Source organism: Gambusia affinis, linkage group LG01 (assembly GCF_019740435.1).
Source record: "Gambusia affinis linkage group LG01, SWU_Gaff_1.0, whole genome shotgun sequence".
Taxonomy (NCBI): Eukaryota; Metazoa; Chordata; class Actinopteri; order Cyprinodontiformes; family Poeciliidae; genus Gambusia; species Gambusia affinis.
Window position 1 is genome coordinate 36,698,435 of NC_057868.1, and position 26,880 is coordinate 36,725,314.

Genomic DNA, 26,880 nt, shown 5'->3' on the forward strand with positions numbered 1-26,880 from the left:
ACACTCTTTGATACTTGGGTTTGTAGCTGAGGACAGTCTGGCATCACCTGTTGCTAAAAGAGTCCCAGGATCTTTCCTCTTCCCTGCAGAAACAAGTGAGCATTTCATTCCCTTGTTATACAGCGATTCAGCTTGTACAGAAAGAGTTGTTTGTCTAAGAACTGCTGCTCTGTCTGATCTCTCAGCTCTGGAGAGAAATATGCAACGTCCTCTTTCCATGGGGTCAACACAGCCCCTTCCAAGGGTAGGAATGTCATCAGAGTGGGATGGAAGCTCCCAGCCCAAGACGTTTCTGGATACTGTCATGAACCGGAGCAAGGTAATATGAACTCCAAGATGACATAAAGTTCAATAGAATTACTCTGGGTTAGTTTTCACTGGGCCCTATAGCCAAATTTCTTTTTTCTTCCCTAAGTTTTAACATGTCTAATATCTTTCCTCAGAGTGTCCGTGCTAAAAGCTCACGTTCAGGTGAGTTATCTGCCTTCATCTCACTGAGCCTTTAAGCAGTTAAAAGTTTAGCTTTTTTTTTACCCCATCCAGGGGGTCTTTTGAGGGCTATAGTGTCCCTTACATGAAAGTAGGCTGACAGGAAAGGAGAGGGGGGAAGACATGCTGCAAATATTGTCGGGTCTGGTAGTCGAACCCACAACAGCTGCCTCGAGGACTCAAGGCCTCCAAACATGGGTCGCACTATCCCCTATGCCACCAAAGCGTGCCAGTTAAAAGTTAAACATAGTTAGCCACCTGCTTGTTGTTGGCTCAGATCTGTGACTCGGATGTAGAGCATTAACAATTTAAGCTACTGCATAGGACCCCAGGCCTGCAGATATTTACTTGTAGTTTTTTTGCCTATTTATACTATGTTTTAATCACTCAAGCTGAATAGGTTAGTTTTCTGGAAACAGCAGGTTGTTTGGGTCTAAGATGTCACTTTACACTACTGCTACATGTGGTGCTTGAAGGAAACTTAAACAACTCAGATAACTGTTGTCAAATATTCTGTCTTTTTATTGGCTCTAACACAGAGAGAACACAATGCTTCTGAAGATATATATCAGTAAAATAAAATATTTACTTACCTGACCAACTTTATGCTTACAAACATCACCTATAGTCACCTCATGATATGACTGCTTACTCCCTGGTTGAATAATGAGAACAAATCAGTTCTCACTATCTGTTTTCCTTTGTGAAACTTAGACTCATTCACTGTTTAGAAGATATTGACAGATAATGTGCTTGTTGAATCCTTTTTCCGAGTGAAAATAAGTGTTCTCACATTAAAATACATATGTTTCGTCAAAAACAATAAGACATCTGTTCATACCTATAAAGGGTGATAGGTTCAAAGGCAATACTAGAGACGTCATCATCCATTGCGTTGTTGTGTTAGTGGACTCAAAACATTCTTTTTGATTATAAAATGTGTGTTTTAAAATTGCAAGCTACTTATTTTTTTAAACTATATAAATACAGATTTGGGTTTGCTAGTCACATACATTCAAACTTTTGAGTATTTCTTGTTTTTAAATATGTGTTTCAATTAGAAGTGGATACGCAAATTAAATTCTGGGATAATAAAGTCTCAGGCTAGCTATACTCTAATGTTTTGCTATGCAGGTGCAGATCAGATAATTTATTCATTAAATATAATTGCATAGTGAAAGGAAGCGCTTAGAACAAGTTAATGCTGGTTTAAGTCACTGCATCAGATTTCCTCATCAGTAAAGAAACTTAAGCCTTTTGTTAGTACAACCATGGAGACTCGCAGAGAGTAAAATTAAATGTCACTCTCACAAGGAGGTATGAAGAGGTTTAAAGCTTTACTGGTTAAACATTCTACATGCTAATTTCTATTATTAGAGGAAATAAATGTGTTTCAACAGGGGATGTTTTTATTAATCATTGTGTTCATACTGCAGAACCCCTCAGTGCATTTCCGCAGCTCACTCCTCTTCCTGTGGTCGCAGCTGAAGGAGGAAGTGGTGAGTCAGTTTGATGCACACTACACAGTAGCCTTTCTCACGCAGTGTATTAATAACTGTACAAGCATTTATCAAAATGACAAAAGATCCTCAGACATATCAAGAAAAGTAGATCAGCCACAAAATACTGCACATCTAAGGAAGCTGAGATTCCTTTTCAGAGTTCGGATAAGGTTTTTTTCACAGACATGAGGGGGGAGCATTGCATCAAATGAAATGTCAACATCTGGGCAAAAATATGCTTCATCTCCTTTCCATTTCTATGTTCATCAGTGCAAGTGGAACAACAGAGTATAAACCACAGGCCCACCCCAAACAGCGACAGATCAGGAAGCAAAGCAGACAAAAGCAATGAAAAGAGCTTGTTGAGATCAAAGGTAAGACAAGAGCAATGTTATAAGCTATGGATAATTTAAAGCACAGATCAATAACTTTCTTTTCTTTATTTAGAGCCTGAAACTTTTTAGGCATAAACCAAAACGTAAGTAATGTTATTCTGTACTTCAGGTCATTAATAAAACTAATAATTTCTCTCATAAAATAACTGTGTGAAAACTTTATTCCTAGCTAAAACAGCTCCTCCACCACCTCCAACACAGGCTGGAGCTACTTCCACCTCACACAGTAGCTCATTTCCTGTGCTTAAATTTGGTAAGTCAATATGCCAGTTTATACTCAATATACAATTTATGTCATGTTACAACCACAAACATTAATGTAATTCACTTGAATTTTATGTAGTGGATAAATACAAAGGAAAGCCAAATTCTGCAATGGAAGAAAAATCTGTGGTTTAAATGTTTTTTTAAATATTCCAAAAAAGTGTTCCATGTATTTATAATTAGCCTCTTTTAGTCTGATACCACTAAATAAAATCCAGTGCATAAACTACCTTCAAGCAATAAGTAAATAGAGTTCATCTGTGCAAATTATTTTCAGGTCACTGGAGGAAAGAGCTCTAGACAGATGAGACTATTTGGTCTCCAAGTGGAAAGCTATTTGAGAGGATAAACAAACACCCCGAACATACCTTCTCCATGCTGAAACATGCTGGTGGCAGAATCATGCTGTGGCGATTCAATTCTACACAGGAATTTGTTTTCAGGGTTTCTGCAGGTTTGAACAACTCAGATTTAAGATTCCATTATGAATGGAATTTAAGAGCTAAATAATGAAAAATGCACAAAAGAAAATTGCAAGTAAATTGTATGGTTTGGCAAAAGAAATGTCAATGGTTTAGATGAACATCATCCAGCCAACTGGCAATAAATTTGCTCTTACCTATGATGGACATAAAAAAGCTTAAACCTTGCTAGCTATCTAAATTATTTTAGCAGCTAGTTACCAGTAGCCGCAACCGCCTCAAGACACAATGATAATGTCTGCAGATGACAGAAAAGTCCTGTGAAGAAAAAAAAAACAATATATATGATTAAATAGTCCTGCCACAACAAAATGTAAGATGCATGATTAATGTATTTAAGGCAAACTTAGTTTCATTTAAAAAGTATGTCATTAAATCTCATTATAACTTACGTCATCCAAGAGTCACTGTGGATGGCGATGTTGTGGGCTGGAGGGGTCTCCAGTAGCTGTTAGTTTCACAATCAATCCTCTGACTGAAGATTGTCAATCTCATGATCGTCATGACATATTCCAAAAATAGTATGCCCTGGATGAAACCATCATTTGATGGAAAGCAATGCTAATCCACCACATTTGCTTTTATGAAGCTAATGCTGTTTGTCCACACTATTTAATTCCCATCCCGTCAGGTTGTCACTGTAAATAAAAACTTGTTCTTAATAGTTTACTGATAAAAAGTTAAATAAATGCATGAATGTAGCACATTCATTGCTTAAAGTGGCCCAGTCAAAGTCCAGACCAAAAACAAATTGAGAACTTGTGGCAAGAATTAAAATTGACACACATATGTGAAGTCAGTAGTTGCGCACTGATGTAGTTTTACTTCCACTTCACAATTATGCAATACTTTATCTTTGTGTTTGTCAACCACATGAAATTTCCCCTAATTTCACTGCTTTATTTACTACTTCATATTCTTTTGGCTCAATAAAGTACTCTTTGAATTTGTATTAAAAACACACTGGAATCACACTGGGAATCATAAAAAGCAGCTAATGGGTTAAAAAATACTTTTGCAAGGTGATAAAACAAAACCATCACAGATCTAATTTCTGAAATCATCTTTGCCTTTCACAGGATTTGGGAACCGTTTTGGAAAGCCAAAAGGTCCTCGGAGCTATCCGGAGACCTGGATCTGAAGAGACAAAATGATACACTGCACTACTCAGTGACTTTGGGACAGAAGCAGGTTTATTACAAATTTGTCAAGAAAACATCCGACACAGCAGAAGAAGAGCAAAGAAAAGCCGAAAGAGGAGGTTCTGTGCAGCAGCACATTCCATCAGAAAACACACAGGAAGGGCCCAGTCTTTATGCAATTTATAAAGTAAAGCAAATTTTTAACTACTGAACAGTGCCTTCTATAAAACAAAAAGCAACATCGACTCAAGTGGGACTTTAAATATTCGCATATGAGAAACCGCTTGGAGTGAGTTTCCATAGGTTTAAGTTAAATTTTGTGCTCAAGGCAAAGCTGTTGCATTATGTGATGGGACTAAATTTAAATGTCCATGTGTGTGATGATTGTGATCGCATGTATGCTTTCAGTGTGAAACAAGAAAACGGGTATAACGAATCCTTATGAGAGCTGCACTTTGTCTTTCAAACAGAGCAGACTTCTCATCGTTCAGTGCTTCTTTGCTATATTATTTAAAAGCGATATGATAAAACGTTTATCCTGATAAATATTGAATGCCATGCATATGGATATGCTGCAACTGCACATTTATTTATTAAAAAATATCTCTTTGCATTCCAATTGTGTTTTTCCTATTTAAGCATAATTGGATTATTTTACAATGGCAAACAATGTATACATCCTGTATCTTTCTGTCTGTAATTTAAGATGCCAACAAGTTAGGGGAAAAAAAACTAAATCTAAAAATCTTCAAGAAAGATGAGCTACAAAAAGTCAAGACTATATGGAGGCCATAATAACATAGCAAACAATCCATTCTGTGATTTAGGAAAGCCAAACTATTATGTGTAAAGTATTTGCTACCAGGTACTTATTTCCCATTTTAGTCGTCAAAAAAATAGAAGCCTTCAGTGTTAAGTTCAGCTATTGATGCAAAAGGCACTAAGTAGCACGACGTCACTTTCTTCCTTCTAAACATCATTCTGAAAACAAGAAACTAAAGGCCTCAATCTCAATCCAATGTCTGGACACTTTGGAACATAATTTCTAGCCTTCATCCTACACATTCTTTCTAAAACTACCTAAAGTCATCACCTTACGAAGGATTTTATTAAAAAAACAATAAAACCATTACAACATTCACATAATCTCAGCTATCACAACAACATATTACACTCCATTTTCATTCTAAACATGAAAAATGACTGACTATTATTGCTAAGTGCAACTTTTGCAGTTCCTTTGTGATTAAAAGATGCTTGAGATACCAGATCAGAAATCAGAATCTGCAGAAAATACATATTTTTAAAAAAAGATATAAACAAGTAAACGAGTTCACATATAAAACAATGTTTGAATTATGACTTTATAAATACAAACTCATAGCTGGCAAAAAAGATTTAAGTGCCTTAAGTTTACTAACATAATTGCATGATGCTTTTAAAGGGGAAATTAGTCCACTTTATAGCGGCTTCAGACGGCCTTCGGGATCTCAGAAAAGGTCATTTCAGTTTAAAGACAAATGTCACCCTACTGCAAACTGGATACTCACCCACAAGTATCAAATCAGAAAATGTGGAACTTCATTTTAAACTTGAGAATCCTGGATGTCCTCTACCATGTACAGCACTGCTGTGAAGGATCATACCTCGGAAAACACTTCCTTCTTTTTTTTGTCGCAACAAAGAAATTAATTGATGAAATTAATGAGACACTATTCGTGCTTCCTCTTCTCTCAAAACAATTTTCCCAAACATATTGAACTGCAGACAACAGAAAACCTTAATCTTCCCTCAGGTGCTTAGCAACAAGTCAACATGTGCAATTTGGAGGTGTGGGCACTTCTTTGCAGCTTCATTGGCAGTTTTGCTCATACTAATCTTTACAGGATAGAGACTAATCATGCCATAGTTTTAGGTTTTAGTGTGCAGAACATGGTATAAGTTGCCTCTGGTAAGATCCATTTTTTTTGTTGAAGATAGAGTGGTGTCAGAATACCAAGCACATAGCTGCTTGGTATGTGCTTGGTGTTGTAAGAAGTTACTTTGTGTAATGCCTGCTCAGTGTGGCCAGGGTTAGGCTAGCTTGTGGCCAGTCCTGCTACAAATTCTGGGTTCAATGACCAAGCACACCAGGTTAATGGATGAATTAGTTTTTGAGAAACAACTTCTCCATAAAATAAAATGAAAAGCTTCTTTCACGTGTGGCAATTTACAATATCAGTTTAAAAATAATAAGATTCTTTACATCCGATAACTAAATATATATATTATTCTGTCCCATTAAACAATAACATTACAGTAGGTTAAAAAAAGAAGACAAAAACACACCATTATTATGAGATAAAAAAGAATAATAATTTAAAAGCTTCCTGATTGACTCAGATGTCAAATTTAGTCAAAAATTTTAAATACTTCCTGCAATAGCTGGAAGAAAGAAGGGCTGACTGGGATCATTTAGGGATCGCCGTGGTGTGGCCGTTAGCCTTTGGCAGCGAGGGCTCCTTCGAGGGTGTGCAGCCAGAGTGGACCGAGGTGGGGTAAAGGTGGGGGAGGTGAGTGGATTTGGTGGGCTGAGGAGGGGCAGGCTGAGGATCCTTCGATGGCGTGGCCGGCCTCTGGAACTCGGGCTCCTCGGTTTTGGCCACCCCGCCGTGGATGCTGTCCGGCTGGCGTCGTGAACAAGGGGTGAGGGTGGAGTCCGGTCTGGCAGGGGAGGAAAAGGAGACTCGGCCTGATGTGGGGCTGAGATCTTTGGGCTGCTGTTGCTCCTCCGTGGCATCCGTGTCTTCAGCAGAGTGGTACTGTTTGAGGCGGATGTGCCAGGCCAGGCTGCAGACGGCTGACACCGTCTTGAACTGGTGGATGACATTCCTGGGGATGAAGTAAATGTCGTCGTCGCAGAGCTGAGCACAGATGTAGCGGATTCCTTCCCTCCTCAGCTGATTCAGCTTGGCGTCATCCACCCACTGGACACACTTCACCAAGACACACACACATTATTAAAGATATACAGAAAAAAATACATTATTTTTAACTGGAATCTGAATTTACCTGAGAAACTGGGGGCTCATAAAGATCCAGCTGCAGCCTCTGGACAACCTCGTTAAAGTCCCCAGCATCAAAACACACCACATCCTTGGTAATCCGAGGGCGGTTATCCCTTTAAGAGATCACATTGAAAATAAACAAGTAAATAATCTTCTTATATTATGGTTTGGGGAATCAACTACACTGCAATAACATAAAACCTTGCCAAGTACTTTTGGCTAGTTTGAAGTGAAAATCTCTTAGTACATATGAAACAAGACAAAACTAATTTACAAGTAACTTACTTATCAGCAAGAAAAGTTTAGAATGAACTAGTATTCTTTAAAAAAATAATAGCTACACTGGCAGATTATAATTAGACATTTTCCATGTTATAGGTGAAGAAATCTGCCAGTAGAACTAGAACTTTTTTGAAAACCAATATTAAGAAATTATTTCTTTTGAAACAAGCTCCAGTATCTTGCTGAAACATTACTTGTAAGTTAGTTTCGCCTCATTACAAGTATACAAAAATATTTGTACAAAAAACTGGTCAAACATATTAGTTAAGATTAAGTGTTTCTGCAGTGTAGTAAACAAAGGTGAGGCAAATTTGATTATGCTTGAGGAAACGCACCCTTCTCCAAAGTGCACAGCCTTCAGGACCCCCACCGCAGCTGTGCTCTGCCAGTCGAAACTCTGACCTACATGATCAGCATGGGCCTTAGTCCGGTCTTCAAACAGAACCTCTCTGGGTTCACTGGCCCTCGGTAGGTAGTGCAGGTTTTTGATTTCATTCATAGATCTAAAATAATAAAATAAATAAATAGATAAATAAAATTTTCCTTTCAGTTAGAGGTAGATGTCCAACTTTCTTGCATAAGCTCTTACCTGCGACGCTTAAATGGAGATTTGGGCATATCAGCCGTTGGAACCATTTGCTCTCCCGGTCGGACCCACATGATGGGTCCGTCGTCACTCTGAGAGCGACAGTCCAGCTTCAGACTGGAGAGGGTTCCCCAAGGCAGGGTCATCTACAAAACCATTCACAGATACAGACAATACATTTAAATGGGCAGGATTCAAGGTAATTTCTGCAACTAAAAGACAATATATGCCAGAATACTAAAATAATTTTCAAGACTTAATGAAATTTGTTTCATAACTAACCTGAGCCCAATATACAATGAATTTACAAAAAGTAACGGCATCAAAAGTACATTTTGAATAACATTTGCACAACATATAAATAACATTTAAAATATAGAATGTCTCCCTCTTCTGGCAGTTTTGGTTGTTGCAGACATTTTTTCCCTTCATGTTAATTTTCTAGAATGAAACTCATTTGCACATAGTTAATAAGCCTTTGAGGCTTTTTAAAATTTTTCTTATTACAATTCAAGAACTTTTAGCTTGCATCATCTCTGTTTCTGCATATCTCCCAGCTGCCAATGGATATCCATATTTTCTTAATATCTTTCCAAAGCATGCATATGTTCTTAATATATATAAGTCAAAGTAAAAATCAAGATGAGATGAATATAAATAATTTAGCTAAGTAGCTTTTCTTTCAGTTTGTTTTAAAAATAAGCTGTTATTTTGACACTATAAACAACAGATTGCATACTTTTTTGCTTACCTTGCTCTGAAATACTAATACAAACTTGTGTTCAAGTGATAAAGCTGCTGTGCTATAAAAATAAACTCTTACAGAAGCTATTGCAAGAAGAGGAAAATAAATCTCTCTCCCACCTTGAGAAAAGGCGACTCCTCCAGCATGTCCAAGAACTCTGGGAAATAATCTCCAACTTCTTCGTCCACGGCACCGACCAGGCTGATCTGCCTCATGGGTCCGGCTCGGTACGTTCCAGAACAATACGTCCGGCTCACCTGGGGAAAGAAGTAAAGGAACCTTTAAGAGCTACAAGCTACTTATCAATAAGCTAAAATAATATTTTCTCAATTCGAATGATGAAAGCAATTAAGGGCCATAAAAATACATTTTTTAAAGATTTATTGCATTTTTTTTTACTTTTGCTTTTTTTGTTTAACACAGTTGCACTGCATCCTGTACAATGACAATACAGCAATCATTATTAGTAACTTGAGTTTTCTCTTGATAATTACAGTTTTAGTACTGAATATATAATAAAAACACAGCTGTTCCATCAAGCAGATAGTATGAGAATAAATAAAATCATCCAGACTTCACTGGATGAAGTCTGTCTTTTCCTTTCAGCAGAACAAAAACTGTCACAATTAGTCACTTGCCAGAAACGACAGGTTCTGCTCTAAAATCCTTTAGAAATCCACATTACTACTAATGGCTTTCTGATACGCCCACATTTACACACCAGTAATGTAGAGCACAGTGTGTGAATCCCATTAACCCATTCGGTTATTTGCACCCGAGTTCCAGATTGTTAAAACTGTGTAGAGCTACAGATAAAATGTTACATGCTGAACTCTTAGTGCTTAGTAAGTACAGCGGAAAATTGTTGCGATTGTAGATTAATGAAAAACATTCAAATGTGGCCATAAAGAAATACATTTTTACCAAACAAGCCTCAATATTTTTACATTAATTTCACATATTTTCTAAAGACAAAAAAAGAGAACTTTATCGGATGTGAAAAAGAAAAATTAAAAGCCGACAATGTACAATGTTAAAACTAAGCTATTTTCGGACATTGCGATTTTCAATTAAAAAAAAAAACAAAAAACGTTTTTCTGAGGTTTTAAAGTCAGACATTTGGAACCAAAATACCAGAACTCCCCAGACACTGAAATGCATCTGGATATTTTCCAAAGTTAAGTGGGGCCTCTGGGCTCTTTTCCTGTATCAGGGCAACATGTCCCTGTGCAGAATCGTCAACAGTACAATGTTGAAAAACATTCCAGCTTTAGCATTATAATTTTTTACTTTTAACAATACAAATTTACTACTTTGTTGGCTTTCACAATTTTTAATTGATCTAGAAGTTTCAAAGTTTTTTTTCCAGTAATGTACTGCTTCTTAGCCACATTTAGAATTGTTTTTTAATCTTTAATGTCTTATAGTCATTGTGACATACCTGTCCTAGTGTGTAAACTGGTACCTGCTGGCACATGTTTTCCATGTACAGCAGTCAGCATAGAGGGAAATATTACACAATGACATACAATCATCATCAGCCAGAGCTTACAGCCCTTACATACACAGAGGACTGATGGCAGATTACTTCTTCTCATACTGGAAAGTAAACAAATGAGAAATGCTAGTTCCTACTGCTGCTGTTTTTCTAAACATAAAAGCAAAATTGTTTTGTTTTTATGCAAATGACGGTTGACCTGCCTGTTGTTTTGCACTAACAAATTTTTTTTGCATAAATAAGAGTAGTATTTGTACAGAACTGGAGCAGAAGTTTCTTCTAAATAAAACTTGCCAGAATTCTAGTTTTTCGAGTTTTGGTTTTTTTGTCACCATTGTGGTGAAGGACAAACAGGCTGAGCTCACAACCAGGGTTTCTGCCGGTTTCACCAACTTAAATTTAAGACTTTTCAAGACCTTCTTAAGCCCATTGTGAATGGAGTCTAATACCTAAATGTTGTGAGAAATGTACAAACTATTGAGTATTATGGTAACGGCAAGAAAAATAAAAGAATAAATCAAATTACGAGAATAAAGTTATAACATTACTTTATTCTGGTAATATTACATTATGTTAGTAATACATTGACTTTAGTCTCATATAAATTTATTATCTTAAGATAACTTTATTATGTTATTACAACTTTATTCTTCTGTTATTTTGACTTTATTCTCATAATATGATGACTTTTTTCTTATAATTTTTAAAAAGGTTTTCTTAGTATGGCCCTAACACTGTCATATGATTAATTAGTCCTGTAAGACAAAATTTAAGACCTGTGATTAGAATATTGAAGATCATCTTACTTTATAAAAATCAATTTAAGACATTTTGAGGCCTTAATTTTAGATACATGAATTTAAGACTTTTTAAAGATCTGCGATTTTTAAGGTGCTTTTCAGTGTATATATCAGAGAATACATAACCGCACAGCCTACCGAGCACTAGGAGTGTTGGGTTGTTTAAATTTGAAGCCATGGTGTGTTGAGAACATTGCCTTTCTTTTCCCCTCCTCTACGTACCTGAGAATGGAAGTTGCTTATTGTGGTGGTCTCAATGTCTTTCTTGCCCAGTATTTCCATTTTGACAGGTGTGTTGGGGAAGTTGAAGGCAAAGTAGTCCAAGAAATCAGGCAGGTACGAAGCCGCGCCGTGGATCACGGTCAAGGCGTAGACCGCTGCACCTTTGGGCTTCTCACCAAAGGTCAGCTCCAGGAACTCCCGGGCGAATTCTTCCATCTCAGCTGGACTGAGGCATGCCAACTCGTCCGCATAAGCATGCAGCACAGATCCGCCTCCGTTGGGCTGCTTCTCCACATGAATATAGCGTCCATATCTGGTACCGGTCTGGAGGCAGGAGCTGCGGATGTAGTGGTCCTGATGCGAGAGGAAAGGAGTGCGGCCCATTTTGAGTGCTTGGAGGTAAGGTGGATAGTTGTCGGCAGGTTCTCTGCCAGGAAGCCGAGTGCTTTCTTGCTTTATCACGCCGGGCAGCGGAGCTTCAGGGTTAACAGGGACTGTGAGGTCAGCCCCAAGCCCAGCACATACAGTCTGAACCGCTTTGGTGTGCAGATGTCGGACCTTCTTAGCACCCTGATCATCGTCACGATGCTTCTTCTTCTTTTTCTTCTTCTTCAGAAGATATTCCTTTAGTGTTAGAGACTTTCCATTTTCATTGTTGGGCATCAACTCTGAAAATACACGATTAAAAAGTCAGACAAAATTAGAAAAGCTGAGAGAGTTGTTTGTGTTGCTGAAAAATAAACTGAGTTAATCGCAATCAATATCTCCAAAACAGTAATCAACTTCAATCTCTCAATGCCATATTTTCTTAATATATAGCATCTCTGCTACTTAATAATAGAATATCTTGTTCTAAGTGATGTTTTTACTTAGCATTTGTGATTCTGAGGTTAGAATAAAGTATAAATGTTTGTAAAGACAAGATACCACAACACAAACACAATATGCATTTCTGCCATTTTTAAAGACAAAATCAAAATCTATCAATCAATAACTCAAAGAAACTTTAATAGTGTAGCACTTTTTCTACAACTTTATGCTATATAAGCAGTTACATAAGCTTGAAAACCTGTTAAAAAACAAACAGGTAAAGACATATTCAAAAGAGGTAAAAAAGCCCCAAAATATCCAAATCTGTCAATGTATTAAACAGGATTAATCTAGAGAAAATACAATAATGTACATTCTTACTAAAGAATAACTACAGAATGAAAACTAAAATTAGTTAAATACAAAGGACAGACAATGGATACATAAATAAAATGATAATAAACCTAATTTGAAAGCTGAATAAATAGGTTAAATAAAAGCTTGTAAACAATATATGTGTAGTAATTTATAATAAAATGAATAGTGCAAAAATAATGGTACATATATACAGCAAATAGAGGTAAACGAGTGCTTAGAGATTAAATTAAAATTACTAATTTAAAATTCATTGCTCATTCACTGAAAAGAAAGGCTAATTTTAAACTGTCAGCTAAGATGTTTAAAATGTAAACACTACCATCCTTGTATTCTGCTGAACTGGCTATATAATAAACTAAGCTAGCTAAAACTGTCCGTTTACAAGCTACTGTTGACATATGTGATGTGATGATCTGGTGTTATTAAACGGCTTCTAGCCGTTAACACTCAAATAATAAGCTCACCTTTTTTCTTCTTCAGTTCAGGAAGCTTCACGTTAGCCTCCGAGTTTTCCTTCTTCAGCTTCAGCTTGTGCTCCTTCTCCCGGTGCTTGTCTTTGAGCTCCTGCGGCTGGGCCTTCACCACTTTGAGGGGCGTGAAAGTGAAGAGCGCAGGTGGCTGAGGGGGGACGGCTCGCTTCTGAGCTGGGAAAGCGGGCTGTGGGCTCTTCTTGGTACCGTTGGTGAGAGCGTGATGGTGGTGGCCGTGGAGGTAATGGTGGTGGTGGATGTGGAGAACGTGTTTATCCGGGCTGAAGTTCTGGGCTTTGGGGTTCTGCTGCAGCTGATGCGGTTGGTGGCTCCGGTTCTCGGCGTGCTGCTGCTGGTGGTTGTGGTGGTGATGATGATGATGGAGCTTCACCTTTTTCACCTCTTTCTCAAATCTTTCTCTTTTGTCGGCTGACGGCGACAAATCCCTTTTCTTCTTTTTTTTCTTCTCTTTGATGAATGTGTCATAGTTGTCCCTTATCCGTTCGTCGTTCACTTTCACACGGACCAAGTCGACTTGAGCTGCCATCTTTGCACGTACAGTATGTTTAAAGGGCTCGGGGCTTATACTGCGCATGCCCGCGACACTTTGTAGTTCTTATCCGAACAATTTGTAGTCAAGTTAAACATTTTTGACGATGCTGCGCATGCGTTTTGGTTGCATTATGGTTTTTGTAGTTCGCATTTGTCGGATGGCTTCTTGGGAGTTGTAGTTGAACTTAAGGTGACTGCGTGCGGCTCCGCACGCACTCTTCTCGGTCAGCTGACGTCATGGTTAATTTTATCACACCCACAAGAGGGAGTGCTTCCAGGCGGGAGACGCTGAACCGTTAGTGAACATTTATCAGCAGAAAATTAAAATAAAGAAAACATAGGGTTTAAAAAAACGGTCAAGAACGTACAACCGCCCCCCACAAAAAGCAAACAAACTAGATAAACAAATGTAATAATAATAATTTAAAAAATAACAGTTGTAGTTAACCCAAACTGAAAAACAATGTACATTTCAGAATGATACTGTGATTTTTCACGGAGCAAACATGGGTTAATTATAGTAAAGAAAGTCAATGTGTCCATAAGGAAATGTTCAAAATAAGTGAAAGGTTTGTTTAGTCTTCAGCGTACCTGTTGTTTCTGTAGTCTTCCATCTTTTCAAATGTCATCTTCTGTATTCTGCAGTACACTGTCTGTTGGTGTTGAAGATTGTGAAATTAACAGGATGTGTATGCTGTAAACCTTTTTACTAACATTGCCTGGTATGAGACAGAATGAAATACTTGAACTCTGTTATATTTAATCCGTAAACCTTTATTTATCAGTGCATGAACAGTATGCCATGATCAATTTATTTCTTTTTTTTCACCCATTGCATAACATTTCCTCTCATCTCCCTTAAAAAAATAATGGAACAATTTACATAGATTTTTTTTTTCTTCATGAAGGCATTTTTTATACAGGTGCTGTACAATTTATAAACATTTACAACTACAATGATGTCAAAACTATGACTTTTGTATATGTTGGAGCAATGCAAGGCCACAGCATCAGACATGGTAAAGATATGAACAGTAAAAATGACAGTAGCCCATCATATCAACATGGAAACAGACAATAAATTATTCAGCGGCCTCACAGACAAACACATGTTACGTCTTCATATGCAGGCAGGGGGGTGAGGGTTGGGGTTAAAGCTGACTTGTTTGTGCAGAACAGAGGTTGGAGCACTAGATGTCACTCTAGTCCACAGTAGGAATACCGAAACGCTACATTTCTTTTTCTTATTGGTGGAGCACAGTTGTTGTTGTCAATGCTTTTGTAACTTTTACATTGTTTAACACCAGACTAAATCCCATTTTGATCAGAACCTCCCATTAGGCTACCAAAGAATCAGAGCAGACATTTTCACATTATGTAGATGTGTCTGCAATCACAAACAAGCAGCTTTCATGTCAAAAGTGAAGATTAGTTTGATTCGTTTAAGGGTCTGGTTTTGTGTATAAAACAACCTTGACAACCATGTTGGAAATAAATGTTAAGATTTACACTTTGAGTTTAATATACAGTAAAATACAGCACCAGTCACAATGATTGGCAACATTGGTAAAAGATGTGTAAAAAGCCTTAAAATAAGTTTGTTTTTATTGCAGTGGAACAATCTTAATAAGAAAATTGAAGAAGAAACATATTCTTTAGGACATCTATTTTGTGAAGAAAAACATTTTATCTAACAAAATAATAGTTATGAGTACCCTTGCAATTAGTTTAAAGATATATGTAAGCAGAGGTTGTTGTTTTTTTTAAGTTGGTCTGTGTATAGAAACATTTTAATAATTCACAATTTTTAATTTCCTAGTGGTATGAAGACAGAGTCACTTTTCTTGGACAAAGGCAAGTTTCCTACTCACAGTGAGGAGGATGGTAGGGAAGTTGGTATGCAAAGGTTATCCTTGAAGCACTGCAGCAGAGTAAACTCTTGCTCAGATAAGAGTATTGTTAAACCTTTTGGCAGCTAACACTTAAGGTGAGTTTCCTTTAAAACAAAGTATAAAAATATGTAAAAAAAAACAACAACAAAAAACCCCCTCACAGTTAAGCATGGTGGAGGATATGTATGCTGTGGGCCAATTTGTCTTCCAAAGAAATTGGCCAGAACAACATAATTATTATTCATATAATCATAAAGATGATTATCTTAACAAGGGATGTACTTTTTAAAAATATTGGTCTGAAATGATGCCTCTGCAATACAATATTCAAAGATTTCATGGCTTTTTGGACATCTTTACCAGGAGTGCCAATGCATGCATCTGGCATTGTATATATATCAAACATTTGAACTAGGGTTGATCTTTTTTTGTGCCTCTATTTATAATACAAATACAGATATCAAAATGTTTTATGCAAATTAAAAAAGGAAAGTTTGTACTTTTACCAGGCTCTGCTAATTTATTTATCCTAAATATGTTCAATGTTTGAGTAATCACTTTGTTAAATATTAAATTTTTCAGATTAAGTACATTAGATCCTAAAGGAATAAATAAAACACACATCGGCACAGTGCTGCTAACAGTGAACAACATGATGGATGACGCTGCTTATAGACCGTGAGATATCATGTAAAGTCTGAGGCTTTTAAAATGGGGATTTGTTTAAGCAATGATGTGTATTTACATGTTCGGCCTCCACCTAAGTGCACTCGACATGGACGCGTGTGTAGACTATCCTGTTTGCTTTAATTCTCACATTATTTTCACAACACAAGTACAAAAAAAACAAAAACAAACATTAGATCTATAACCACAAGTATCTGGTCTGCTCATTGATGCATATAAAGCTTCATAGTGGTCCTCCCACCAACATGGGATTTATAACTTCACATGTTCGGATGCAGTCACACAAATCACAGCTTTCATCGGCTTCTCAAAATGAAAAGAAAAAAAAAATGTTTGTCTAATTAGATCATTTGAAGAAAACTAAGGTCCCTTTTGGGACTATAACAGTGAATAAATCCTTTAAAAGCTGTGAGTGTTTGAGTATGCTTGTAATCCTTCAAAAGTAAACACAAAAAAAACACAGATTCCTTCATGTGGCTCGGGTAGACAGGGTGAGCACTTCATTTGGACTCCTCCAAACGGATTCACAGTGAGTGCTATCAGGAGCAGCTTCCATTTAACCGGAGTCTCTGATTGGCACAGAATAAATTTCCTTCCAAAGACCTTGCTCACAACTCATCTGACGTGGCTGTGTAGCAGAGTCAAGTACAAATACTTGTTTTATATCAGAGATCAGCAGGTTGGTGCAAACCGTCTGAGGCAAACTGGGTGAGAAAAAAAAAAAAAACGACGTATAAATGAGAAGGTATGTTGCTGGTTATATTTTGAGCCGATCTTTCCGACCCGTGTTCGACTCTCATAGGCCGAGCTTCGTCTTCATCCAGCCGTGGAGAGATTTCAGATGTCTGCATATGTGGAGTCCACGTGGGACTGGATCTTGGCCGAGCTGGGAACTTTCCAAGGGCCGGGGGTAATGGGAGCCTTCTTGCTGGTGCTGGTCCCGTTGCAGTTGGGATCCTGGATGCTACTGCTGGAACCTCTGGGGTCCCTTCTGTTTGCTTGCTCGGTCGGCCCCTGATACTTGGCCTCTGGATATTCCTTTTCAGCTCTTTCTCTTCCGCCCCTTTGGCCAGTGGTGGCCGGATCGGTGTCCGTCCCTGCCCTCTCCCTGTGGGATTTCTGCGCCATTGCCTCTTTCTCAGCTCGCTTTCCCTTCTTGTGATGATCGTTGGCCCCCCAGGTTTTGTCTCCACTCTCTGCAGCCCCTTTCTCCTGCCAGTAAGTTGCATCCTCCACCTTATGTCTCAAGTCTTTCGCTTCCCCAGCCGGCTGTTGTCCAGCTGGGCGTCTGGGGCTCTGAGGGTCTTCTGGGTTCCTTGAATGCAGGACAGGATCATGCTCCCTCTTGGGGCCCTTCCTTGGACTAGAGGAGCGCTGGTCTCTCTGCCCAGGAGTTTTTCGTTCCTTGCTCATGTCCTCCAGTGTTTTTTGGGGGCTCTGAGAATGCTCCACATTATCCATTTGACCTTCTGTTGCTTTCCTGGGACTGCCAGATTTGTAGTCGCTCTGCCCAGTTTTTCTAGGGCTAGTAGAACGCCTATGATTGTGAGTAGGGACCTGCTGTCCTCTTGATCGGTTAGCTTGTCTGCCATGCTCCTGTCCAGCACCGGGGAAACCAGGCACTCTATAATCCCCAGCTGATGGCTCATCAGGGGCAAATACTTTGGAGGAAGATGGTGACCATCCTGAGTTAGAGGATGGGGAAGCTGGAGATGGCTGGTCATCGGATGCAGAGAGTCTGGGAAAGCTTGTTGTTGGAATGGCTACTTTGTCTTTTGTACCTGGAAAAAAAGTATATATGTATATATATATATATATTGAAAAAACATTTCTGCTAAGCATCAATTGGACGTCAGTGGTTTAGACACCATTTCAAATGATCTCAAAACTTTTTCCAATGTTAAAACGAGACATTTATTCCATACAATTCAAACAAAAAACAAAAACCTCTGCAATAATTTAGAAAATAACAAAAACATGGTGGTGGTAGTTGCTTTCTGTAGCTGGAACTAAATGAATGAATCAGATTTGGCCCAAAACCTTTAGGAAGCTGAAGATTAGGTAAGATTTTACTTGTCAACATCACAGTGAATACAAGCAAGCACCAAATCAACAATAGAAAGCTTCAGCTGAAGAAAAAAAGGTTTGGAGTGGCCTTGACGAATCCAGAATTGAATTTGTTGGGTCACTAGAAGAGAGACGTCTCCATCATCTGACAGATTTTTGCAAGATAGTGAGGTCAAATATTACCAAGTCAAGATGTTGAAAGACAATAAGGATCAACCAACAAAGTCTGGGTGCTGCTTTTGATTTAACAACTTCTTAGCTTAAGGTTTTGCAATCATAGGGAATCACATATAGCAGAACTGAATAAATTAAATACCATTTAAGGTGGAAAAAGTTCCATTGTCTCTTTGGATATATAAAAACGTAAGCATTTTTCAAGGGGTGTCTAAACGTTTGAGAGCCACTCTGACACTACTGCAGGATTTCAAACATCATGTTAAAACTAAAACCTCTTCATGTGTTGCAAAGTCAACTCAAATTAAGACAAATTAAAACATTATGCAACAGAAGCAGCATCATACTTTATGCAATAAGCCTTTGCAATCTCCATCTAAATATTGGCCTATAGCTTCAGATATGCATCAGCTGGAAGGGTGCTAGGGTTCAACCGGGACTGACGTTTCAATTTTCCACCGAGCTGATAAGAAGCGCACAGCCGTGGCTCTGAGCTGATACAGGAGGCAGAAAAATTCAAGAGAGGAACAAAGAAACAAAAAACAAAAAACAAAAGCTGAGCGATGAATTTAGTGGCGCTGAAATGAGCTTTTTGGATTTCTCGGAGCAGCAACTCATACGTATTATTTCTTCTTTTTGTCTTTGAAATTAAAAGGCTGATGCCAGTGAATGCACACAGATCCTGTTATTACCTGTCACTCTTTGATCAATAACAGATTAAGAACTTTTCTACAGTTCTTTTCTTTTACAAAAGAGGATGTGGCGTGTTCAGTGGCATTGTGGACACATTCTGGTTCTTTTTTACCACTGGACTCACTGCTTTAAAGTCAAGAGTCATACATATAGTGCTTTGCAAATTTATTTATAACTCCTGATATGTTCACATTTGTTCATGTTATAACCACCAACTTTAATATATTTTTTCTTTGGATACTGGATTGGACAATGGATCCACAGTGGATCTCTGCCACTCTTCCAGAGTCACCATACTGCCAGGTCGGGTGATTAATCGGGTGAAAAAAAGCCTGAATTTTGTATTAACTTCTAACTTCTGGCAGAATTTGTTTGCAGTGGATTTAATTTTGTTGTAGTATTATTATTACTTTTTTCATAAGTGGAGCAATACAGCTTGTGAGCTGTAATGTTGCACTTCTCCTTGGCAACAATTCAGTGCTACTCTGCTGCACAGGACAAGTTAATGAAGAGTAAAAGAGCGTGAACACATATGTACGCCACACATTTCAGATTTTTAGATCGTTGAAATATTACAAACTGTGTATCATTTTCCTTGCAAGTCTATCACACAAAATCACACTGACACTTAGAAACATTCAAGGGATGTCAATACTTTTGCACGACACTGTAATCATTTCAGTTAATATAAAAGTACACAATAGACAGCACTTGAAATCTGAGAGACTTGAAAATTAGAGGCAAAAAGTTTTACCAAGTTTATTAGAGACAGACCGAGAAAAGCAGTGAGGCCTTTAGTGATGTTCTGGTTTCATGTAGAAGCACAGGGTGGAAGAAGAGTTGGAACCTATTGAAGGAAGAGATAAAAAGGTAGAAACAGACAGCCGTGCCAGAGAGGAAACAGGGAGAAAGCAAGGAGGATAAACAGCACAACAGGCAGACCGAGTTAGAAGTTTTGGATGAGAATGGCAAGAGAGAAAGGTTAAAGAGAAGCCTGAAACTCATGCATGTGAATCAGGATGCAGCTCCCTGCCAAACATATCGCTCTAATGTATGCCTGGTTAATATGCTGTTGATCTGATGTGTGTGCAGGCGGATGGATGCTGTGACTCACTGTGATCTGGGACGAGCCCCTGGCCGGGTCGGAGCAGCAGGTGAACCTTGTTGCCCCCTGCCTGGATCAGCTCGATGGCCCGTGTGTGTGTGATGCCCTGAGTGGCCTCGCCGTTGATCTCCACGATCTGATCCCCAACCTGAAATTACAATAGTTTCAGTTTACAAGCATACTTGTAAATGGCTTGATGGATGCATATACAGAAGGGTGGATGGATGGATGGATATACAGACAGACAGATGGATAGACAGATAGACAAACTGCTGGATGGGTTGGTGGAGGGATGGATGTCAAACAAATGTTGAAATACAGAGATATTTAAGAGATACTTTTTCCTCTCTTCATAAATACACTAAATACATTCCACACTATCCCAGGATACAAAGAAACCCTGATCAGTGTGTTGTTTATTAGGATCAGCTTGTGGTATCACCTGGTTTATCAGGATGCCAGAGAAACATTGTTAAACCAACTCACATGTATCCGTCCATCTTTAAGAGCAGGCCCCTCCTCGGCCAGGCGCAGGATGTAGAGGCCCATGTTGTACTCCTTTCCTCCTCTCAGACTGAAGCCGAAGCCCCGCTGACTGCGCTCCAGCTCCACCACAAAGCAGCCCTGCAGTTCCAACACAAAGGAAGTGAGCTTTGTTACCTGAGGAACCTTGGAACAAAGCTGAATAGGTGCAATTCTAGCTCTACTTTTACCTGTTTAGGTCCAGATGTGGCGATTGCTCCCATCTCGTTCGGCTGAAGTGAGTTTCTCATCTCAGACTCAGTGGGCCTACCACAGAGAAAACAGCAGACATGTTATAATGAGACACAAAACAGAAGAAATACTAGAAGACTAGATTAAAACAAGAAGTGGTGTTAATATCTACACACTCCACGTTGTGATTACAGCAGTGTAGCCTCTCTCTGTTGCTTTCATTACAGCATGTACTGAGAACTATAAATCCTTCAAAGAGCTGTGTTGCTTTTACATTTCCGTGACAGATAACAGTGGCACGCTTTAATGCTTTGAAGAGCTCATTACAATGCCTTTGTGGGAACTTTGCTGCGTTGACACACCATCTGAAGAGCTGAGAAATTCTCTGTGCTGAGCAGAGTTTGCTCACTTCCGACTGCCAAGCTGAAGCCGACAGCCGCTGCTCATATCTGAGCCCGAGCTGAGCCAAAGCCAAGGCATGCTCTGGTGATTAAAAAAGGCGTTAATGCAAAGTCCAAATGAAGCCACTGAAAAAGGATTTAGGATTCTCGCACAGGTAATCTTGTTTGAAGAAAGTTCAAAAAGAAAGAAAGCCTGTTCATTAATCCTTCCCCTTTTGCTTTCCTCTCTGTCCAAGGAGTGACCACTGGGGGATTCTCTGTGCTCTTTGGTAACAAGACGTGTACAGACCACAGGAGATAATAATGAGCCCCATGGTAGTGCAGAAACAGAGGAGAGTTGTGACTTTGGGAGGTAATTTGTGATTTCACGTGGAAGAACCAATAGTGGGCTGTCTCGTGTTTCATGTGCGTGTACAAATTTCTCTGATTCAACACAGTGACATGTTGTGATAAAATGATTTCTATGAACCATCTTTTACATAGAAATATGAAATATAAAGAAGAAGGAAACAAATGAACAGAAGTTTGGGAGCTTCTTTAGAACCTTTAATTTGATGTCTAAAAACAACACCTTGGCTTGAGTTTACAAAACCTTCTGCAGTGAGGGCAAGCCATCTTAATTAGCCCCAAGGTGCTAAAAACAAGATGTAGGTAATAAAACTCCAAAGTGTCAAAATAATACTTTTACAGTTGGAATGAGATGTATAAAAACAAGCATAATAGTTTTTTCTCTGTCTGACATTAAACCAGATCAAAGCTCACTCTTCTGCTTTATTATGAAAACATAGTTTTACAAAATGATGTTTTAATTTTTATGCAAAATATTTCACATTTTTTATGCTTCCAGTTTTGTCTCAACTGCTTCTAAAAACAGCCAAAGTACTTTAAAAAACTCACAGTTGTTTTTTTTGCAATAATTTCATGTTTTTTGGAGCCTGGAATATTTGTCATTTCAAAATCCTCCCAATTGCTAAGTCACAATTGCTATCCGTTACCTAGCAACACACGTGGAGCTCCAGCCCGTTTGTACTGCTGTATGCACTGTACAATGGCTGCTAGAAAAGGCAAGTGCTTTGTTGCTGACTTACCATCCAGAAACCACTTGCTGCATTCTTGTTGGTTGTGCAAAATGCTTTTCAAAGATGTATGGTTGAAAAATTGTGCCATCTGTTTGCAGCCATTTTTACATGCAAATGTACACATTGTGTTGAGGGGCATGGCCAGCAGCAACTCATTTTGGATTTTAAGTGCCATTTGAAAAGAATTATTTGTACTATTTTACGATATAGTACAACATGTGACTAAGAACTTCTGCCAGACATTTCTAAGGATGGACAGGTAAATAGGTAGACTAATGGATAGATTGAGCTTTGAGACAAGGGAATGAAGAATAAGTCTTAAAAAAGACTAATATTTTTCTATGCCTAGTTTTCCCCCTATACGTATCTCGACTTGGATTATACCTGAATAAAATCCCATACCTTTCCAGAAAGCATACTAAGGATATCTTATGTTTAGGGACAGTGTTGGTCAGAGAACTCTCCTCCCAAAAATCTGAAATATTTTGTTCTCTATCCACTGTGCTCCTTTAAGGAACAACTGTATTTTAACTCTTCCACTGTCTGGACTTGGTGCTTGTTTAAATATTTGCGATCTGTTAAGGAAATGCTTGGTGAGGACACAAGACAAACGGCATGACTACTACATACAGAGCGCCATGTCTTCCAGAAGCTTTAAGACAGTCAACTGGGAATTTTTATTAATCTTTCTTACTCAGCAATATTCTGTTTTCTTGACTTTCCAAACTGGACTGTTCCTCTGAACTACAGCAAGATTCAATCACTGCTTAATTTATCTAAAAATTAGAAAATGGCTTTACAGGAACTGTATGTTTTAATTTTAGAGTTGATGACATTTTTAGCAATTAGCGATGGCTAAACTCAAAATCAAAGAAAAAACATGACCTATTTAAAATCTACTAGAAAATTTTATCAAAATTACAAGCACTTTGGAGTTTATTTTTGAATTTTTTTTCTGTTCAAGCCGACTTAACCTATTGCAAATTGCTGTGTGTTACTCTACCTCTCTAGATGACTGGAAGGCTGTTGGCCCATGGCTCTATGTTGGATTGAAGGACTCTGCTTTACTGAATTTGTTCCAGATGGAGGAGCGCCTTCTGTAAGGACAGAGAAAGCATCAACAGGCGTGTTCACCCATTAGCAATAGAAAGAAGAAGGGAACCCTCCTAATTAGCCGGACAGACACCAGAGTAACGCCTGATTACCTTCTTCAGGCACGACAGTCAGCGTGACTGTGTTTCCGGCGTCCTTTATGAGCTGAACGATGTCGTTGTGCGACAGCTCCATGATGGACTGGCCGTTGACAGCAGAGATACGGTCCCCGACCTTCATGTGACCTATGCGGTCTGTGGGGCTCCCCTCGATAATACGACCAATTTTGTGCGGTATGACTGTCATAAAAAAAGGTGAAAAGAAAAACTCTGAATTTTAGCATGTTTCTATAGCAATGATTCACTGATGTGCATCCTGATTCTATATCCAAAGAAATAGTTTGCTTAAAATAAAATCTGTCACAGAACAACAATGTCTGATATTTCAATAAAGGTAAAGAGCTTTTTTCTTTGTGTTTTAAGAGATGCACAAAAAACTAATAAAGTCAGCTGTGGTTCTAACGCTGTAATAACAAAGCCATGTTATTACAAATCAAATTACTTTATTAAATAATAAAATAAAAAAATTGATTGGCTAAAATGCAATAACATTTGAATTTTAGGCAAATGTTCAACTGTATACACCTTCAGTATACAGTTGATCATTTATAACAAAGAATGCATCTGCAGCTAAAAAAAAAACAAAACAAAAAACTTCTTACTCTACCATGTGAAAATTTCATCCTTTTCTACTCAGCTTAACATTAATGCCATGTAGGGATAATTTGATGATTATTTTTTGGTCTAACTGATTAATAATTTGATAAGTTTTTTAAAAGAATTTTCATTTAGGTCCAGGTAGAACTATGCCACTAAAAGAGTTTTGGGATGAACATATTTCCAAAGGTGGTTTTTTGATCTTAAATGCAAAATGTACATATTTTTTGTAAAGTCTTGCCTTAATTATAGCTCCGATAATAATGTTCTTTCAGCAAATTTCCTTTTGTTGAGTCTGTGTACTTTAGTTAGCGATTAATCAATTACTAAATTAGTTGATGATTATTCAATAATTGATTAATCACAATTAATCATTTTTCTTTCCCATAGAAAGTATTCCCAGCTCAGTGATTTCATTATTAGCTGTTTCTCTTTTCTAGACAACACTTCTGATTGATATATTGCTGCCATTAATTATGTATAGTCAAACATTTCTTAAAGACAGTACTACAGAATCACTGCATCAGTGCTTCTTTTCTGTACACAGCCACTAACAGAGTTATTAATAATGCACACTGAAATGAATGGATTTGAAACTTAGAGTCTATATAGATGGGGCTAAATAGGATTTTTGGCTCTTAATGTTGTTGTAAACTGTTGCTATAATAAGAAACTTGAAGTAAATTCTTGAAACCCTCAAGCATATCCTGACCCATTGCTGTGCTGATTTGCATCAATTCTAAATCTGATCTGTGAAAACAAAAATCATGCATTCGTTGTGTTTGTGTTTGCTCCACACCTCCAGGTGGGGGTTTGTTCTTTGATGTGAGGATAACAAAACCAAAGCCTTCATTGTCTTTCCGCTGCAGGGTAACATCAAAGCTCTCTGGTCTGGGGAGCTGAGCAGGCTGGACGGCGTTTGGTGCCTCAACGCGAGGCACTTTGGGAGAGCTGTTGACCAGAGCCGACGCCACCTGCTGAGGCTGCTGGCCGCTCTCTTCCTCTGCGTCAGCCTCTGAAGAATGACAAAACACAAACAAGACAATGTTTATCAGATACAGGCTAGTCTGTACAGACTGGTTTAAATATCAACAGACCATCAGGGCCATCCCGTCAATCAATAATTGGCTGTATGGTTTTTAAAATAACATAACATTGTAATAAATAAATGTACATTAAAATTAGAGAAAATCCAAATATTTTCTATCCTTTTTATTATGTGTTTAAATCACATATTATATTTTGATATTTCTTAATTTGTTTCAAAATTTTTGTTGTGGATTCCATCATCAAATAATTAAAAATAAGCAGTAACTTTGATTGGTTTGGTCACATATTCTCCAAAATTACTGATATACAGCAACACCATAGTATGAAAATAGTATGAAATAGTCAAATGAACCAGAATTATATATTTTCTCATATTTTCTAATCGTATTTTATATATTTTTTAAAGAAATATCAATAAATGTTTTATGTTCAGGTTTCTTTCTAATAACACATATATTGATATATTTTACAAACTTATGTAGGTGTTAAATTTGTGATTTTGGTCCTTAGGAGATTTATTGCTTCTCGTGAGCAAAGAACAAATCTAAAGACACTGATATGTGAAAAAAGAATGTGAAAAAATACAATAAATAATAAAAACAACAGACAATAGCTATTTGAAATAGCAGATGAGGAGTGAACTCAGTCCCTCTTTGTTGAATGTTTGCTTTGTGATCTTTAACCAGCCTATTCATCTTTCTAAAACCCAGCAATAAAAGCAGAGAGTCCTCATGACAGATGCTTATTTTCTGCACAGTCATTAGAAAAAGTGCTCCTGCTAAGGATAAAGTGGCTATTTGCGGGTATAAACAGGTCTTATTTCAGCAGGAGGTATGAGCTGATGCAGAAACACTTTCAGAAAGTACTTTGAGATGTAAATCAGCTCAGCTTTTTAATGTCGCAACAAAGCGACCATCTTATTTCAACCTCTTTATAAAATAGTTTTAATATCTTTAATGAAATCAAATTAAATGCACTTCTTTCAAAATGTAGAGAAAATGCCTTCAAAGCAGAAAATCATCATTTTAATCGAACTTCATTTATTCCAAATTTTTTCCAACAAGAAAGTCACCCAGAGCAAATTTAAAGGATTACTGAGCAAATCCCACATCAAAGCCTTTTCCTCGAGGTTCTCCTCCAGCATTTTGATCTGAGGCAAATGAGGAGATGGAGGAACTGTGCTGCCAGTGCCCTCGGAGGAATGCAGAGCTGATTATACACAGCAGACCTACCTGTGTGTGTCAGCTTCCGGCGGACGGTCAGCATGACTTGGCCATTCCGGGCAGCGTTGGTCATCAGTTCCAGCACTTGTTTGTGCGACTTGCCCTTAACGGGAACGCTGTCTATACACAGCAACTCATCTCCGGCTCGCAAACGGCCGTCCTTCTCGGCTGCACCGAGTGGTACAATGGCGCCGATGTACACCTGAAGAAGAAATCAAAATGATCTGCGTTAGAAAGAGCACATCGACCAGTTGATGTGATTATAAGGAGTTTATATTAACTGATAGTCTATTTTGTTTTTGTTTTTGGAAACTCCCAATCAT

General features: G+C 38.0%; 3 protein-coding genes across 6 annotated transcripts in view; 1 reads left to right on the forward strand and 2 right to left on the reverse strand.

The window, feature by feature from the left end:
- The window catches only part of ptpn22 (protein tyrosine phosphatase non-receptor type 22), a 19,950-nt gene extending 15,063 nt beyond the window's left edge, over positions 1-4,887 (forward strand). Inside the window, exons 19-26 of the mRNA XM_044128672.1 lie at positions 27-95; positions 186-319; positions 444-471; positions 1,926-1,988; positions 2,262-2,365; positions 2,439-2,469; positions 2,556-2,639; positions 4,212-4,887. Coding sequence (XP_043984607.1) covers positions 27-95; positions 186-319; positions 444-471; positions 1,926-1,988; positions 2,262-2,365; positions 2,439-2,469; positions 2,556-2,639; positions 4,212-4,273 — 575 coding nt within the window. The 3' untranslated portion in view covers positions 4,274-4,887. The remainder of the gene's footprint in view (positions 1-26; positions 96-185; positions 320-443; positions 472-1,925; positions 1,989-2,261; positions 2,366-2,438; positions 2,470-2,555; positions 2,640-4,211) is intronic.
- LOC122838217 (lysine-specific demethylase 9) lies at positions 4,220-14,319 on the reverse strand. The gene is made up of 8 exons (XM_044128685.1): positions 14,256-14,319; positions 13,107-13,952; positions 11,455-12,122; positions 9,054-9,191; positions 8,193-8,335; positions 7,939-8,106; positions 7,326-7,434; positions 4,220-7,249 (listed from the first exon to the last, which is right to left on the reverse strand). Exons 2-8 carry the CDS (start codon positions 13,705-13,707, stop codon positions 6,725-6,727), a joined length of 2,352 nt encoding a protein of 783 aa, XP_043984620.1. The 5' UTR covers positions 13,708-13,952; positions 14,256-14,319; the 3' UTR covers positions 4,220-6,724.
- A 98-nt stretch (positions 14,320-14,417) lies between these two features.
- The window catches only part of magi3a (membrane associated guanylate kinase, WW and PDZ domain containing 3a), a 132,924-nt gene continuing 120,461 nt past the window's right edge, over positions 14,418-26,880 (reverse strand). For 2 of the 4 annotated variants that reach the window (XM_044128646.1, XM_044128638.1), the window contains exons 14-21: positions 26,567-26,759; positions 25,084-25,299; positions 23,682-23,867; positions 23,480-23,573; positions 20,996-21,071; positions 20,769-20,906; positions 20,292-20,430; positions 14,418-18,024 (exon numbers count right to left, since the gene is read on the reverse strand). In XM_044128646.1, the coding sequence (XP_043984581.1) occupies positions 17,081-18,024; positions 20,292-20,430; positions 20,769-20,906; positions 20,996-21,071; positions 23,480-23,573; positions 23,682-23,867; positions 25,084-25,299; positions 26,567-26,759 (1,986 nt within the window). In that variant the 3' untranslated portion in view covers positions 14,418-17,080. Of the gene's footprint in view, positions 18,025-19,931; positions 20,025-20,291; positions 20,431-20,768; positions 20,907-20,995; positions 21,072-23,479; positions 23,574-23,681; positions 23,868-25,083; positions 25,300-26,566; positions 26,760-26,880 lie in introns of all 4 variants that reach the window. The other 2 variants (XM_044128652.1, XM_044128659.1) reach the window with 2 other exon arrangements.

Excerpts from the sequence above, each read along its gene's own strand:
- LOC122838217 (XM_044128685.1), bottom strand. The coding sequence starts at position 13,707 with ATGCGCAGTATAAGCCCCGAGCCCTTTAAACATACTGTACGTGCAAAG. Across the intron at positions 9,192-11,454 it reads TAAGCAACTTCCATTCTCAG|GTGAGCCGGACGTATTGTTC; the intron begins GTACGTAGAGGA and ends TTCTTTCCCCAG. Across the intron at positions 8,107-8,192 it reads TCTCCATTTAAGCGTCGCAG|ATCTATGAATGAAATCAAAA; the intron begins GTAAGAGCTTAT and ends TTATTATTTTAG.